Source organism: Ciona robusta, chromosome 8, assembly GCF_009617815.1.
Source record: "Ciona robusta chromosome 8, ASM961781v2".
Classification (NCBI taxonomy): Eukaryota; Metazoa; Chordata; class Ascidiacea; order Phlebobranchia; family Cionidae; genus Ciona; species Ciona robusta.
Window position 1 is genome coordinate 8,150,500 of NC_143242.1, and position 17,725 is coordinate 8,168,224.

Sequence of the window (17,725 nt, forward strand, 5' to 3'; positions counted from 1 at the left end):
AGATGTTGTGTTGTGTGTCGTGGTTATGAAGATTATAACGTTGCCAGGAGATTAAATTTAAACACGGGTGTCATAAAACCAAAGACAGGCTCCGAACGTAGTGTACGTCTGTACATAACTTACATAATTGTATTTATCTCTTCGAATACGATGGCGAAGATTAGGTTAGATAAAACCTTATGGGGAAGGGAATTAACAACAAAACGGCGGTTGTTAAAACACTCTACGAGAAAAACTGAAATTGAAAGTGTCAAATAAAATCGTGGCAGCTAAACCCGCAATACCGTATGGCAACAGTTTTAACGAAAAACACAAAGTCATGATGATGTGGCATAAAAATAGTCATGTGTTTAAGTTACACAATTAGGAAAAGTTAAATATTTGTCATGGTTTACGCCAAGAAGTTTATGAAATGATGGTGTAAGCGTTTAGTTTAGTTTGGTTAGGCTTGTATGTTACTGCATATGTTGCAGTACTACGTAATCTGACCTTTAACCCCGGGAAAGAAAAAAGGAATTGCATGACGAAGGTGGCAGTCAGAACATTCGGTATCAACGCGATAGCAAGCTGCAGATTACGCCCTAATTTCACACGAATTTAGATAAATTCTTTTGGTTTGACATCATTTCCCACGAGCTTAGTTGAGTCAGATGTTATGTGTTTAGTTTTTTTGCTAAATTAAACGTAATAGGATGGGCAAGGTGAAAATATATTTTGTATAGATTTTTTTTGTGTTTTATTTTCTAAATTTTGTTTTATTTTTAGTTTACATGCGCTGTTAGTTGAACTAAATTATCCTTGAGTCGTGCTACACTACATGAGGACCATGAGTGCAGCAGATTTTAGCATCAACAGCAAAACCACCCCATCCACCTTACCCCCATATGATATATACCCCTGTCATGGGGGTGGGGAAATATCCGACCAACAATTGCTGCGACAACAAAAGCTATTGTTGCATCAACAAATGAGGTTCACAACATCAGAACAAACGAAGATTTCATCGTCGAGCCCGATCCCAACCCATGATAGTTTAGCTCCAACATTCAACCAAAACACAACCCCCGAAAAACCGACGTTGTCGCAATCGCCCCCCAGCCCTGCTGACAGTGGCGTGGTCGCTGATTCAAAGTCGGATTCGAATATTTCCCAAGACCTCCTGCAAGGGTTCGACCACGAGAGCCAAGATTACTTGATGAAACAACCGTTAACTTTCACGGCGTCCAACATCCCGACGACACTCAACGACGAGAAAGAAACCGCTGACTCATCATTCGCACAGAGCGACATGGCAGGTTTGAATTCCCTCGGTCTTGCTCCCTCATGTGGCTTCATGTCCGACATCGGCTTGCGCAATCTGGAAAACATCGAGACACCCGGGGTGCCACAGAGTCTCGCATCAATATGGGCGACCCCCGCACCCCCAAGGTCCGCTGCTTCACCCAACCTGGATGATGTGCTGCTACAATCGTTCAGCCAACACCCAACCCCCTCGTGGCCCCCACAACCCACCAACCCGCCCCCCACTAACCCCCCACCAGGTCTATACAACCACCCTTCTTTACAAAGCAAGCTACAACAGAACACCGCCGCCCAGATCCAAGCCATTCAACAACAACTTGTACTTCGAAGATCTCATTCTACATTCATGGGACAACCCGAGCAAATGAACCAAATCAACAGGTCCACTTCTCATCAACCCGGTAAATATATCACAAACATAGGCAACAAACCTATGGCGGCAGGGCGGGCCAAAACCCAACAACCAATAAGTTAGATTTGTTTCACAGGATTGTGTGTCTAACTATCCCTGCCTCCCTTGTGTTTAACTTTACCTCAATATCCCACCACATTCAATGCATCAATAATCATAACTCCTCTTCACAGCTTACCTTGGTATGAGTGGCAAACTTAGTGGCAAACCTCCGTACTCATCATGGAGCAACGGGCAGGTACACGGGGGTTGGCCACAGACACACAGGTCATCGTTGTTCAACTCATTGCAACACAACAATGGGTGAGTGCTTGGTCTTATTTATATGTTCAATTATAATTGCTAAGATTCAATTTATTAAAACAACGAAGAGAAGGCAATTAGCAGCAAAACGCTAATCGTTAAAACACGCTACGGATAAAAACTACTTGAGGAAAATAAAATTCTTTTTATTTATCTTTTTGAATACGATAGCAAACATTAAATTAATTAAAACAACGAAGAAAATTGTCATCTGTTGATTTTGGTTGTTTTTGACCTAAATATCCACAAATGTTGATAACACGTTGATTATCCAGGGTATTGAACGGAGGAATGCGCAAACACTCGATGTCGGGGCAAGTTGGGCCACCCCCTCGTTTGGCACGAAGTATATCCACCCCCGCTAAGCATGTATCGCAGATGAATGGGTTCCTCGGGACAATGGACGACAATCCTTTCTTTAAAGTCTCCGACTCGCAGAATAACTTGATGTCTTTACATGTAAGTTTGGTGCTGGGTATTTGTTGATGTTTATGGGTGTAGGATCAATATTTGGGTTTGAACATGGTTGCATTAAACACAATAATCAATGAGGTTCTTTGTGTTTATGTCTTTGCATGCAAGTTCAGTGTTATGATTTTATGATGGTTTTAGTCTAAATAAGATAACAGATTTACCTGCTGCAAGGTGTCTATACAAGCGCAGCCAACCTATGTTGCAAAATGTTAATGAATTAATTTCCTTCTTTATGTCGGCATATGTGTTACTCCGGTCCCTTATTAGGGGTTTGTAGTCCCTGATGTAGTGTTACTGTTATATGTGTATATAAAGTTATTTAGTGAGCTTCCCTATGTTTATGTATCTGATTTAAAGTTTTAATCTCATGTTAAATTAATGTTATAGGTTTAATGTTAGGGCTAAGGAAAAGTATATTACATTAATCAATGAGGTTTATTAAGGTTGTGTATCTACATTTAATGTGATCTGATGTTAAAAATATTGTAGATGATTTTATCTTAAGTGTAAATTTAGTTCCTTTTACATTGTAGACTACAAATGTTGTGCGGGCGATAATTAACGTTGCGTTTAATCTCGAAACATCTGTTGTTTTACTCGGTGTCGATTAAATGGGGTCACTGAGGGTTAATCATTTATACAGCGCTTAAACGTTATTTAGGGTTTCTATAAAACTGTGGGACTTTGGCACTTCTTGTTAATTACCATATTTGGGCGTGGTGGTTCGGTAACCTTTGTGTCTTATTGTTAAAAAACAATTCCTTATGATGTCACAATGTATGTGACTAAAGGTCAAAGTTTAACTTTAACACGACAGTTGTGCGGTCTGTTCAAAACTTTTAATAAAATAGTTTAATTTTAGATGCAAAGATAGTTGTTTTAAACAACAGATGCGGAAATATGTTTTTGTAAACAAGTACAGTAGCCCTGGCAGCAACCATGTTTATAAGATTTGTTGCTGTAAATATTTGGGTTATAACATTAACCAAAAACAAACATAACAAACCATACGAATTATTTTAAACATTTTGATTTAAAAACTAAACCCATCTTTAGTGATGTCGGTGAATGTTTTAGTTTTTACTTTCTGTTAAAATTAACTTCTAATTGAGGGGAGGATGGTTTTTATTTACATTCAAAGTTTTAACTTGAATAAAATATTTCAACCTTATGTTTGCCACCCCGGGGAAATTGCCTTTTTACCCCATGTTACCTTAACAATCAATACAATCCAATTAATTAAACAAAGAATCAATGTTTTTTTAGTCTATGACATCACAGTGCTTGTATTGTTATAAATAATATGGTGTGTGATGTCATATTATTCAAATTAGGAATTTGAATTTAAATTTTCATTTAAATTTAATTTGTTTTGTTTGTTAGGTATTATAATTGCCTCATAAAGCGACTGTTTTGGCCGAATTATCTTTTGGTAACTGTTCTAAAACTTTACATTCGATCTTTGTATCTTAAATTAAAATTGTTTATTTGTTGCACAGAAACAGTTTTATATTAATTATTTTAAAATAAATTTCATATATATATTATATTAGATATTGAAGCAAAATACATGAACTTTGTTTTGTTATTCATTGCTTAAAATTTGTGTTTTATTTTAGCTTGTAGCTGCCATTGTGTTAATTTATTTATCAAGTTATCTTGAGTTTTTAAAGACTTTAGTGTTTTCAAAGTTTGTAACTGGTTGCTTAAAAAGTTTTGAGTTAATTATTTAATTATGTAAACCGTCCAGGCGTGGCTGTCAGTTTGATGTTATATCCTCATGTGTGCCTTACGTGGCTTGGAGGAAACATAACAGCTGTCCGTGGTTTGAGTGCTGTTCATAACAAACTTATATTGTCATATTGTGTGTAATATTATATCATTAGCATGGTATAATGTGTTAAATATTACTATGTTGTTGTTATTAATGTTAATTGCTGTTTTTACCAAATTAAACAAAATGTGACAGCAATGATAATAACTTATTCAATACCAGTTGTGTCTTGAATTCACCACAAAATCTGGGGTGACATTGTTAAAATACAGTTACACTCATAGTTGTCAAACATAGGGAATCTCATTGATTCATATGGTGAATGCAATATACTTTGGCTCTGCTTGTTTGTATAGACACCTAACAGCAGGGTAAAATCTGGGGTGACATTGTTAAAATACAGTTACACTCATAGTTGTCAAACATAGGGAACCTCATTAATTAATGTGATGAATGCAATATACTTTGGCTCTGCTTGTTTGTATAGACACCTAACAACAGGGCAAAATCTGGGGTGACATTGTTAAAATACAGTTACACTCATAGTTGCCAAACATAGGGAACTTCATTGATTAATGTGGTGAATGCAATATACTTTGGCTCTTCTTGTTTGTATAGACACCTAACAGCAGGGTAAAAACTATTTTAGCTTTAAATCTTGAGTTCTTAAACATATGAAGCAACCCCTATCATAAATCCCCCACATTATACTTATATTGTCATTCAATATTTCCCCCAAGGATCAAAACGACGGAATAAATCTTTCAAGCCTGGAATCACAGCTCTATGACATCATAAGATCCAATGACAGCCAGAATTACATCGGACATCATAACTTTCCTCGTGGACAAGGTGAGGATATTGGGGGTTGCACATGCAGGTCGTGGTTGTACATAGTGCACGCGGTTGCGCATGGTAATCCATATAAATAAAACAAAAGAGTGAAGTTTTAGGTTTTATTTTATTTATTTGTTTCATGTGTTACTGTGATAAAAGTAAGCGATTCCAATGGAAGTTACATTGGTGCAAAGTATTCTGCTTTATTTATAAAATCATGCAGATCTGAGACCTTGGTTGGTGTTTTTATTCCTAGTTGAACATTTTTAAATTCTTTCATGAAATAGTGCGTGTGATACTAATATTCGAATAAAAACTTTAGACTTTAACCTTCACCCCATATTTGTGTGTGGTATGCTATAAGTGATTGTATCTTTGTTCTATTGTGACATCATAATTGTCATTGTTGGTGATTGTTGTATGACACGTGTGTTCGGCACTGCGGGTGTTGGTTGAATATTAACCGATGTCGTGGCTGGTGCCGTGTCGGTTATCTTCGCTCCTGTTATCACCTCTGTATTACTGGCTGTATTAACAGATGTTTTGGACAGTAACTTGGTGGATAGTAACCTCTTTTACACTGATGATGGACCAAGTTACTGTCTGGATACTAAACTCATGATCAGCAGATGTTTCGGGCAGTAACTTGGTGGATAGTAACCTCTTTTACACTGATGATGGACCAAGTTACTGTCTGGATACTAAACTCATGATCAGCAGATGTTTCGGACAGTAACTTGGTGGATAGTAACCTCTTTTACACTGATGATGGACCAAGTTACTGTCTGGATACTAAACTCATGATCAGCAGATGTTTCGAACAGTAACTTGGTGGATAGTAACCTCTTTTACACTGATGATGGACCAAGTTACTGTCTGGATACTAAACTCATGATCAGCAGATGTTTCGGACAGTAACTTGGTGGATAGTAACCTCTTTTACACTGATGATGGACCAAGTTACTGTCTGGATACTAAACTCATGATCAACAGATGTTTCGGGCAGTAACTTGGTGGATAGTAACCTCTTTTACACTGATGATGGACCAAGTTACTGTCTGGATACTAAACTCATGATCAGCGGATGTTTCAGGCAGTAACTTGGTGGATAGTAACCTCTTTTACACTGATGATGGACCAAGTTACTGTCTGGATACTAAACTCATGATCAGCAGATGTTTCGGACAGTAACTTGGTGGATAGTAACCTCTTTTACACTGATGATGGACCAAGTTACTGTCTGGATACTAAACTCATGATCAGCAGATGTTTCGGACAGTAACTTGGTGGATAGTAACCTCTTTTACACTGATGATGGACCAAGTTACTGTCTGGATACTAAACTCATGATCAGCAGATGTTTCGGGCAGTAACTTGGTGGATAGTAACCTCTTTTACACTGATGATGGACCAAATTACACCCACAATACGTTGTGTACATAGCAGATATTTAAACACATGTAGCTACTTAAGTACCTCCTGCCACAAACTTTATATTGATCATTTATATTCTAGAACCATCTTTATTGTCCTTAATTGTTTAAATAGATGGTGTAACAATACAACAACAATAGATATTGTTAGTTAACAATTAAACATAATATGGTTTGTTGTTTTAAATTCCACTAGTTTATTTAACTCCGTTTGTAACGATTAGGTTTGTGACGTCACAGTGCGTGTTATTCCTCACTGTGACGTATGACCACGTGACGAACTTTCGCGCATAAGTGTCGACGTTGCAATAATCCTCTGTGACGTCATAATGTAAGTCGCGATGGGCCGACATCGACTTTATTATTACGTCATAATCGAAGTTGAATTAAACAATCTAATATCGCAACGTTGGATCCCATAATTAATGACGTCACCAATCCCTATTATTACGTAACAAAGTTTCGAGCGTAATGACGTCATTCGGTCGATAACGATTAATCGAAATCGAGTTCTGTCTACTATGACGTCATAATGCTGGCGCAACAAGTTCTCGAACCCGAACAATGGATAACTCGCGATACTCGAACACGACGTCACAACACGATATTGTGACGTTACTTCCGTTCAACACGCTTGACTTTCAGCCATTGTTTTAATATTTAAGATATTTTGACGAAATATTAAAGCTATAACGTCATATAAATGTTATTTATTTCTTCGAATCCGATAGCGAAGATCAAATTAACACAACGCAGAGAATTGAATTAGCAGCAAAACAACAGTCGTTAAAACACGCTCAAGTTAAAACGTCAAATAAAAGCGCGGCTGCTAAACCGACCACGTAACAATACTAAAGATAAAAGACGCGATTCTAAAATATGTTTAACTACGTCATAATACGAAACTCGCGTTAATTATGGAATGTAGGGTGTGAACGATTGTGACGTAACAGTTTCGATGTCGCTCTACTCTTGCGATGCGTATGTGACGTCACAGACGCTGCGTTCGAATGTTTTCTTCGAACTCGTACCACGTGACTTCTCTAGAATGACACCGGATGTTACGACAAACATCTGCGCGTTGTGGTGGGCTGGGGGGTATCCGGGTTGCAGTGATGCCACACAGTGTTGCCGACGTTTAATTAAAAATGAAATTTTATTTAAATTTTTTTAAATTTTAACTTTTTTTTTACTTTTTAAATTTAATATAATTTTTTTCTGGGAAATAATTGTTTGTACTTTTTTACTCTTACATCACCTGTTGCTGTCACTTACTCTACTTTTGGAAACAACTCTGGTATTTATTTACATACTGGTGTTTTAGCATACAGGTCGCCTGTCAATGACACCACAGAACCTGGTTAACAAAATATGTGAATGAAGCATTCACGTATAAAGCATTACTAGCACTTACTTTGTAAAACAACCCAATGGCATTGGCTTCATTGTGTAAGATAAATTATGACATTAATACCCTTTACCCGTAGCGTATTTTAACAACTGTTGTTTATAGCTAGTTTCCTTCTCGTTGTTGTTTTGATTAGTTTGATCTTCGCTATCTTATTTCAAAGATTAATCTTAAAACTCCTCATAGACCACAATATCACCCACTTTCCACCTCCCTCCGCAGGTAAACAATGGGAGAACGACTTCATGTTTGATGACAATGCATATAATCCGCTGAATCATGGTATCGGGAACCAAATGTCCCCGTTGTTTGGCGAATATTGTCGCGATCGATTCTCAAGGAAGGTATTCGTTGGGGGGCTTCCCCCAGATATCGATGAAGGTAAGAATGGATGTTTTGAAAATTTTAAATAAATTTGTCGTTATTCCCAATAAAACATCAGCTTCATGAGTTTGTCTGCTGGGTGTTTCCGATCGCGATTTTTTCAATTATTTAAATTGTAACGGATTCGTAATAACGAAGATGTGTGTCGTTAAAGCAGATGAAATCAACAAGTCAAACACCGCTTACATCAACACATACATAAGTTACAATACCCGATATTTTCCAACAGAGGAAATCCAAGCGAGTTTCCGTCAGTTTGGCCCTCTAGTGGTGGATTGGCCGCATAAAGCCGAGAGCAAATCTTATTTCCCCCCTAAAGGTTGGTTCGTAATATTTAATATATCGGTTGTAATTATGATTTATAAAATAAATCCAATGAATAGTTTGCTATAAAAAAAACTTTGTAACAAAAGGCGTCTTCAGTCTTTTATTTGAATGGAATCCACCATTAATGCATATTTACGTCATCACATGATAAGTAAATCAACCCCCATGCACCCACAGTGTGCCCCCACACCCATTGTATTGAATATGAATCAACCTCCCATTCCACCACAGGTTACGCGTTCCTGTTGTTTCAAGACGAGATGTCGGTACAAAACCTTATAAGCTGTTGCATGAAGGACGGAGACAAACTTTATCTACGAGTGTCAAGTCCTACTATTAGAGAGAAACCTGTAGGTTGAGTTTCGTCTTCATAAATTATTTCTATTCTATATGGGTTGAGGTCCTTAGGGCTGGGAGTTTAGGGCAGAAATAGCCCATCACCCCAACATTCAAACTGCTTTCATGTCTAAATATGACAAACATGCTTGGTTTGTCAGGCGTGCTTGTGACATCATGTTGTCCTGATACTTAGGTGACCAATACAAACAGAGTAATTCCCTGACTTTCTTTCATTTCTTGTTAATTTATCGAAAACCTTGCACTTTCCCATGACTTTATCTAACCCAACCCCTACCCCCCAGGTTCAAATCCGACCTTGGAATTTATCGGACAGTGACTTTGTATTGGATGGTTCGCAACCCCTGGATCCTCGTAAAACGATCTTCGTTGGGGGGGTGCCACGCCCACTAAGAGCAGGTTTGTCATATTTAACAACATTGTTATTTCACACCTAAGTGTTTGTTATCAATATGTAACAGCTTGTTAGGTCTGAAAAAGATCTTCTGTCAACTGTTTGTTTGTCCTATTAGTTCTTGGCTGCGAGCAGGCGAGCTAAATTGCTGCCAGGTGTATTACAAGCGTGAAATCTGACCTTCATCCAAAGTCTTCCATACTCTTACCAATATACAACAGAATAAATGTAATCTAAAAATAGTCAATACAAATATATAACCCCCCCCCCCCACAGTTGAGCTAGCGATGATAATGGATCGATTGTACGGGGGTGTCTGCTACGCCGGCATCGACGTGGACCCCGAGTTGAAATACCCGAAAGGTGCCGGTCGTGTCGCTTTCTCCAACCAACAAAGTTACATCGCTGCCATCAGTGCTCGCTTCGTACAATTGCAACATGGAGATATTGATAAAAGGGTGAGTGTGATGTCATATTGGTGGGTGTGATGTCATAATACTGGGTGTGATGTCATAACATGGTTGTTTGCTAACAAAATATACATGTAATTTTTAAATTGTTAATGAAATCAGGGAGAGACATTGTTAAACACCCTGGACAATCTGGTTTACATTAAAAACTGTTGTGTTAATAAATGATATCTCCCATGTTTCAAAAGTTACCACAACCCCCCTACGTTACCCCTAACCCCCTATGACACCCCTAACCCCCTCTACGTTACCCCCAGGTTGAAGTGAAACCGTATGTATTGGACGACCAACATTGTGATGAATGCCAAGGCGCAAGATGTGGGGGAAAGTTCGCTCCTTTCTTCTGCGCTAATGTTACTTGTCTTCAGGTTGGTGATTGTACTTGTAGGTGTTTTATTCAAGTATTAACATTTAAAAAAATAGCGGAAAAAAAACAGAAATCAACGAAGCAGCGCTTAGTGCTGTAATACCAATATATTTTAGGCTTTTTCTTTTATCTTTCTTGGAACTCGCACCTATTGATTATAGAAAACATTTTATTGAAATATATTTTATTTATCGCTCGTTATTTCCAGTATTACTGCGAGTTATGCTGGGCGACCATCCATGCACGACCGGGACGAGATTTCCACAAACCTCTCGTCAAAGAGGGAGCGGATAGAAGTCAGCGATCTATTCTTCGTTGGTGAATGTTGTATTATATGATCTTTGTGCGGGCCTCTTAGCGTTCTTGGGGTAATTGCCATAACTTTATTTTTTTTAGCGTTTTAGTTTTAGTGGGGTGCAAAAAGCTGCTGAAATTTCGTGCATTATTGTAAAAATCATCAAGACTTTATTATCCGGCAATTCTTAACAATTCTTGCCAATTTTTCATTCTATCGTCGTGCTCATTTTACAAATCCATCACAAATTTAATTCTTCAAATTTTTACCGAAACAGAATCTTCCAGAAATCAAGAAGTTTCATATTTTGTAAACTTTTTTATTTTATAAAATTAACACACGGGAATCTTTCATATGTTGTGACAATTTTGAAAAATGCCTTTTTTTCGCTCGATGTAAATAGGAGGTTGCTAACTGTGTGATATTGTTAGTTCCATTTTGTACTTATTTAAGAGAAGGAGTTTTATTTTTGGCGACAAACATTTTTTGCGGCTGTGCAATCTGCAGCTCACTGTGTTAACAGAAAAAAAAAATTTGGAAAAAGGGAAAATTTTATTATTTTTCATGCATTTATTATTTAATTATTTTTATACAGTTTGTTAATGGTTGGTTTTTCTATCTTTTTGTAACGGAATGTTTTCGTATATCCACTTATTTGTATCTAGATAAACCTTTGCTCATACTTTTGATATTTCATTATTTAAGTAACTTTTTTATTTTATTTAATAGTACCCACTTCTTTATAATTTTCTCTAAAACTTTTTGAAATATTGGCTCGCTGGCCCCACCAAGTGAAGCCATAACTGCAATGGTCCCCCCTTTGCACACCACTAGTACAAACCATGTTATGCATAATTTTTTACACTTTCTATCTCATAAAGTCGGTTAAATCTACATTTTTAAAAGAAAACACTTTTTTTACGCCCAAGCGTGGGCTGTGCAATGCGGGCTTGTGTAACTAATCTGTTCCACAACTTTCATAAATTGTTGTAACGTTTATTTTTTTTACTTTCTTAATATCACCATGACATTTTATTTTCATTCAAAAATTCAGACAAAATTTAAAAATCATGGTATATTCACTATGCATATACCCACTAACAAAAAAAAAACTAAAAAAAAATTGTTTAAATTTTTGATTAATATTTGCATGTTGTTTGAGTGTCGTGCAATAATGTTCTGTTATTTATGAAACTATCCCTTTGTATATGCCTCCTATCTTTGTGTTACATTAATCAGATAAATTAGTTTTTGAGTGCTGGGTTTTGGTTTAGAGGGATGTTATGTTTCATGTATGTACTCCACCATGTATTCAGCCATGCATGTTTATTATATAACCCAAATGTAAGCGCTTATGTAATGCTGCTTTAACAACTTTTGAATCTTTGGCCAAAATAACTTGATTGTATCTTTAACATTGGGTTTGTTGCAAAATACATCACGTAATATCGGAATATTTGGTTTATTTGAAATTACTGCACAAGTACCTGAAGAAAAGTATAAGATATATTTCATATTATTGCACAAGAATAAGTGCTTGGTGTGAAAAATAATAAAATATTAGGAGCATAGAAGTACAAAAAAGAAAGACAGAAATATTATAATCGAATGAGGCTTAGACGCCAAACCTGGGGTGGCAGGGTGGTCAGGCCAACCCTGGAATTTTCTGCTTTGCATCAATCAGTAAACCTTACAACCAATAAGTTAGATTTGTTTAACCGGGTTCTGTGTGTTTTGTTGCCTATGGTTCTTGGTTCGATTCCAAATCGTCATCATCTCTCACAAACCCAAAGTTTTTATTTAACAATTCAAGTTGGTTGAGAACTTTGTGAATGTTTAGATCGTTGTCGTGCAAAACGATGAAGGTCGTTTGATCCAGTTGCAACCATGATAACATGGTTGTGGAAACTTTGGTTTGGGGGTTCTTGTTGATGTTCGAGTTAAATTGTTTTAGTTTCGTTGCATTGTTATGCGACAAATGTACGACAATGGTCTTTGTGTTTCCATTGTTTGCATCACAATGGTGATTATTAAACCTTGTCGAAGCGATTACGTTTGTTGTTAAATGATCGGAAAGTTGCGAAAACACCAAATAATTATCGTGTAACACAACGCAACCATAATTGTCTTTTACAGTTTGTGATAAAAATAAACATTTCAAGTATAATTCACGTCCGGTACAAAATCTTGGTATATTTTCCAAGGTTGAGTAAATATTCAAAATATTATCCTGGCTTCCTCGTTCACCCCAAACCCTAAACATTTTGTCGACTGATTCGAAACGAAATTTAATCAAACTAAGGATTCGTTGAAATGTTTCTTCCAACTTTGTGACATGGTTCCCATTTAATTTACATCCAAGCGCTAATGTATATTGGTCCATAGTTTCAACAACGAAACACAAAGTTTGTAGATTAATTTTCCGTGGTTTTACGCCGCAAACTTGACCCAAACTCCCACAAATTGACACTACATTGATACACAACCAACATTTCGATTCGTAGCTTAAAGAAGTTGAACTTAAATGCAGGATTCCATCAAAAGGGTCGCTTGCTTCGTGTTTTGCGGCTCCTGCATCGTGGATAAAGAACAATCTTTCAGAAATGTCCATTTTTCTGCAAAGTTAGATATATTGAAATGTTGCTAATGCGCGGCAACTTATATACACCGAGTGTTGATATGACATACAAGGAATGCGATGTTATAATCGGATATTAAATATTGAATCGTGAATATTAATGTCATGTAACAGCATTAGATGTGTATTTGTAATGCGATTATTATTTTTATTTCAACAAATTAATTTATTTTAATAATCTTTAAGAAGTTTATAATTAAATTTTATATTAAAATATTAATAATTTTTTTGCCGAAATACCTTTTGTATTTGTCGAAAAAACTTTATTTTTAGTTCTTTTGGATAAAGTTCGCGAAAAATTTGAAATTTCTTGAAACTGGTTTGTTTACATTATTCGGTTTTTAACTAATGTTGCGCTTTATAAAATAACTTTTCCATCGTATTTTTAGTTGATTTTCTTGATAAAAATGTCTGAAAGTCCGGATTTGGAGGAAAAAGTTGAAACGAAAGTGTCGCGCGTGAGGCCTTCGGGTGACAACGAGGATGTCGTGCCGAGGAAAATAAGAAAAGAGGTTTCGGATTATTTTTTGTATATTTGGCATTAGTTTTATTTGACCTACCAATAATTTAACTGTAGTGTGTTTTGTTACCAAACCACTCGCATAAACGGGAGGGAGAATTCTTCATATTGTGAAGGTGAAACTTAATTCAACAAATATTTGTCCTTTTATTGCTGGGTTGATGATTCATGAAAGATGGGGATAGTTGGATGTTTGGGTTGGGAGAAAGTTCCAGCAAATAATATTTATAATAAAATAATTAACGTTTGTTAATTTATTACGACATCAAAAAGGGTGAAGAATGGTCAGAGGAAGAAGTGGTTACCCTCGACGATGATGACTCGGATAACGAGGATAATGACGAGGCGGATTTCGATTTAATCGATGACGAGGAAGAATGTAAGTTGTGATGTCATAACGGTGGTCGCATATGTGGTTACCATCTTCCGTTTTTTAGATTAAAACTTAGTTGGTAGATGTTAAACCCCAACTTATTGTTACACCCAACCCCAACGCATTGTTACAGCTTCAGGGGAATTAGATGAGTTGGCGCAAAGCAACCTCGGCTACATAGAAGGTTGCCAAACAGATATCGATTCGCTCAACCAGAAAGCTAACGATGAAATATTACAAGTGGAACAGAAATATATCAAACTTCGACAACCTGTTTACACAAGGAGAAGCAGATACATCGAGAGGGTCCCACACTTTTGGGCGACTGTTGTATCCTTTTATTGTGAATATTATTATAATAAAGTTGGCAAAGTAAATACTTTTGTCAGTGAGGCTTTATCAGGGTTTGTAGTTAAGTGTCTTACTCAAGGACACCACCCATAATGGTAGCAGCGTCGAGCCTTGAACCCATAACCACCGGGCTGTCCCACATTTGGGTAATGGGACAACTCTGGCTTTAATCCCATCTCCCCGACAAGGACCTCACCCATATAGAACATAATGCCACTCGGGTACACATTTGTTTCTTAACCACTTCTATAGTTTTCACGTCACCCCCAACTAAAACGAGTTCTCACCAAAGAAGACATTCAATGTTTAAAGTATCTAACTAATATACAGGTATGTATCATGTGAATGTTATTATCAAACAATAACTTTCCTAGCAATATATTACTTTCATAGCATCACAATTTATCGGCCACCCAGCGATGCAGCATTGGCACGACATCGCTAACTTAACATAGAAAAACATTTGAAATAAGTTTTACCAGAAGAAGTACTTTCAACATAACACCCAACATCAACAACTATTAATTTCATGTTTAATCATAGATTTGTGACTTTGAAGACTCTCGTTCCGGTTACCACATGATCTTCCACTTTGCCGGCAATCCTTGGTTTGATAACTCAACGATCACAAAGGAATATCATTTACCCTGGCATGGTGGGTTGTGGAACTACTTATTATATGTTTACTTGGTTATTTATTTACCCTATTTTTATTTGGGGGGTTAAAGTATTAGTGACCTCTGGTTTAGAGCAGCTGCCAAAAATAGTGGCAGCTTCAAGCTTTGAACCCGTAGCATCTGGTGTAGAGGCTAACATGCCAACCACAGCCATTGTACCGATATAACTTTACTATGACATCACAGACGCCCCGTCGTGTGAGTGTAGTGACATCAAGTGGAAACAAGGGATGAATTTAACGAAGAAAAGTTCGAGTTTCTTCAGTTGGTTTTGTTCGCAGGAGGATGCGTCTACGGATGATATCGCTGAGGTGGGTTCGAGTTAGTGGGGTTCGGGGTGTGTAGGGTTAGTGGGGTCGTAGCGTGGGGGTTGAGGGGTTAGTGGGGCTGGTGGGGGTTGAGGGGTTAGTGGGGCTGGTGGGGGTTGAGGGGTTAGTGGGGCTGGTGGGGTTTGAGGGGTTAGTGGGGCTGGTGGGGGTTGAGGGGTTAGTGGGGCTGGTGGGGGTTGAGGGGTTAGTGGGGCTGGTGGGGGTTGAGGGGTTAGTGGGGCTGGTGGGGGTTAGTGGGGTCGTAGCGTGGGGCTGGTGGGGTTTGAGGGGTTAGTGGGGTCGTAGCGTGGGGCTGGTGGGGGTTGAGGGGTTAGTGGGGCTGGTGGGGGTTGAGGGGTTAGTGGGGCTGGTGGGGGTTTGAGGGGTTAGTGGGGCTGGTGGGGGTTGAGGGGTTCGTGGGGCTGGTGGGGGTTGAAAGGTTAGTGGGGCTGGTGAGGGTTTGAGGGGTTGTCAACATTCATTATAACCACAGATAATCAAGGAGGAACTTTGGCCGAATCCTCTACAAAGTTTCCTCTTGAAAGAAAACGAAGAATCTGCCTCCGAGGAAAGGTGTGTGATGTCATAATATGTGGTTATGATGTTATAATATATGATTATGATGTCATATGATGTGGTTATGATGTTTATTTCAACTTGTTTCCACAGCGACGTAGATTCGAATGGGGAGCCCGTGTATATCACCGATGATGGTGCGGAATATATTAGCAGTGATGATACAACTTATGCAAGGGGGGTACAAGGTGGGTGTTATGATGTTTATAGGGGGGCGTTGGCGGACATAGGATTGGCACATTATTCTGATCCCTTACCGGTTTCATTTGTCTGCATGGAGCTCACTCAACTAATGTTTCTGACAGATGCACTCGAATATGTCCTTTGTCCATCGTAGCTATTATTCAGCTGCGTCGTTTGGTTAAACATAACTCACCACAAAAATTGTTTCCTAATAAAAATTTGGTAGTTAATGTTATATAAGATTTTTATGGTTGGTGTTGTACAAGATTTTTATGGTTGGTGTTGCAGGTAAAGTAGCACCGGGTGGCAGCAAAGAGGAGCCGTACGTGATCGAGGATGGGGGTGAGTAGTGACATCGCGTGGTGAGGTTATATGACAACCACAAACATGGTTTGTTTCATCTTTAAATAAAATATCTAACAGATGGCGATGGAGAGTTCGAGGATGAATCAAAACTTGACGAGGAACTATTACTTGATGATGTCATCGACGAGGCTGATGATGTCATCGACGAAGCTGATGATGTCATTGACGAACCTGATGATGTCATCGACGAGGCTGATGATGTCATCGACGAAGCTGATGATGTCATTGACGAACCTGATGATGTCATCGACGAAGCTGATGATGTCATTGACGAAGGAATAGATGACATCATCAGTAATAGTGAGACTAATGATGTCATACACAAGAACAATGACATAAACAATGGGAATATTGTGACATCATCAAATAATGAACAACTTGTGACATCATCGAATGATGACATCATCAATCAAAAACATCAACAACTCACAGGTAAGTAGAAATTATTTGGGCAACACTGCAGTTTTATAATGGTCAACACTGTGTTCTAGATCCCGTTTCATCAACTGTCGACAATGAAACCTGATTATGAATTTATGATGTCATAATCATCTTTGTCTCCGAATTCCAACTCGTGATTTATGCAAATCATATCTTTATGATGTCATAATCGTAACTTTATGATGTCATAATCAAAGAGAGGTTTTAATTGTTTCTATGTTCCAGAGGCTTGGGGAAGCGTTTTGTAAAAATTTTGTAATAAAACACCAGGTTAATCTGATGGGTCATGGGTTCAAAGCTCGGGGCAGCTACCATTGCTGTCAACATATGTTCAACATTAAGTTGTTTAAACTAGGACGGTGAGAAAACATAAACCACGTTTAAATTACCGTTAAGTCGCCCATCGTTGTATCAGGGCACCAGGTTCAAACCTCAGTGTTGCTATGGTTTGCGTGGGCATTACTAGTTTAAACTACCACTGTTAGATGACGTGAATTTTGATTAAAAAGGCCCATTCATGTTTTAAACCTTTTTTTCCGATATTTAACAACTGGATCTTTACTTCTTACAATGGCGAGCATACGTGAATTATTATTAGGTAAGTCAAAATATCCCTTGTATTTCAACTAATAGGTCGGTGTATTAGGTTTAGTATATTTCGTATACTAACTAAAATATTTCGTTAGTGGTTAATGCGACTTGATTGGCATATATTGCTTGGACTTGTCACCGAAGCGTAACAGAGCGATTTGATT

At 37.8% G+C, this 17,725-nt stretch overlaps 3 protein-coding genes across 4 annotated transcripts; 2 read left to right on the forward strand and 1 right to left on the reverse strand.

The window, feature by feature from the left end:
- The first annotated feature begins 740 nt into the window (after window positions 1-740).
- LOC149733066 (cytoplasmic polyadenylation element-binding protein 3-like) lies at window positions 741-10,956 on the forward strand. Its single transcript, XM_089882705.1, has 11 exons — window positions 741-1,703; window positions 1,888-2,017; window positions 2,293-2,476; window positions 5,006-5,117; window positions 8,166-8,324; window positions 8,557-8,646; window positions 8,886-9,004; window positions 9,296-9,410; window positions 9,682-9,863; window positions 10,133-10,243; window positions 10,451-10,956. The coding sequence occupies exons 1-11, from the start codon at window positions 818-820 to the stop codon at window positions 10,562-10,564; spliced, it is 2,202 nt and encodes a 733-aa protein (XP_089738831.1). The 5' UTR covers window positions 741-817; the 3' UTR covers window positions 10,565-10,956.
- A 1,024-nt stretch (window positions 10,957-11,980) lies between these two features.
- Window positions 11,981-13,282, reverse strand: LOC149733067 (uncharacterized). Its single transcript, XM_089882721.1, has one exon. It carries the CDS (start codon window positions 13,146-13,148, stop codon window positions 12,279-12,281), a length of 870 nt encoding a protein of 289 aa, XP_089738847.1. The 5' UTR covers window positions 13,149-13,282; the 3' UTR covers window positions 11,981-12,278.
- A 191-nt stretch (window positions 13,283-13,473) lies between these two features.
- On the forward strand, window positions 13,474-17,250 carry LOC149733068 (uncharacterized). Of its 2 annotated transcripts, XM_089882714.1 has the most exons (13): window positions 13,474-13,494; window positions 13,565-13,687; window positions 13,969-14,074; window positions 14,202-14,398; window positions 14,672-14,749; window positions 14,963-15,074; window positions 15,283-15,407; window positions 15,898-15,977; window positions 16,074-16,168; window positions 16,452-16,505; window positions 16,587-16,658; window positions 16,701-16,961; window positions 17,021-17,250. In XM_089882714.1, the coding sequence occupies exons 2-13, from the start codon at window positions 13,583-13,585 to the stop codon at window positions 17,053-17,055; spliced, it is 1,320 nt and encodes a 439-aa protein (XP_089738840.1). In that variant the 5' UTR covers window positions 13,474-13,494; window positions 13,565-13,582; the 3' UTR covers window positions 17,056-17,250. The 2 variants fall into 2 exon arrangements, with proteins under 2 accessions (XP_089738840.1, XP_089738839.1); XM_089882713.1 differs by having other exon boundaries at window positions 16,587-16,961.
- Window positions 17,251-17,725: the final 475 nt, after the last annotated feature.

Coding starts and splice junctions, on each gene's coding strand:
- LOC149733068 (XM_089882713.1), top strand. CDS start 13,583: ATGTCTGAAAGTCCGGATTTGGAGGAAAAAGTTGAAACGAAAGTGTCG. Junction 13,688..13,968: donor CGAGGAAAATAAGAAAAGAG/GTTTCGGATTAT, acceptor GACATCAAAAAG/GGTGAAGAATGGTCAGAGGA. Junction 16,169..16,451: donor TTATGCAAGGGGGGTACAAG/GTGGGTGTTATG, acceptor TTGGTGTTGCAG/GTAAAGTAGCACCGGGTGGC.
- LOC149733067 (XM_089882721.1), bottom strand. CDS start 13,148: ATGGACATTTCTGAAAGATTGTTCTTTATCCACGATGCAGGAGCCGCA.
- LOC149733066 (XM_089882705.1), top strand. CDS start 818: ATGAGGACCATGAGTGCAGCAGATTTTAGCATCAACAGCAAAACCACC. Junction 5,118..8,165: donor TAACTTTCCTCGTGGACAAG/GTGAGGATATTG, acceptor CTCCCTCCGCAG/GTAAACAATGGGAGAACGAC. Junction 8,647..8,885: donor ATCTTATTTCCCCCCTAAAG/GTTGGTTCGTAA, acceptor ATTCCACCACAG/GTTACGCGTTCCTGTTGTTT.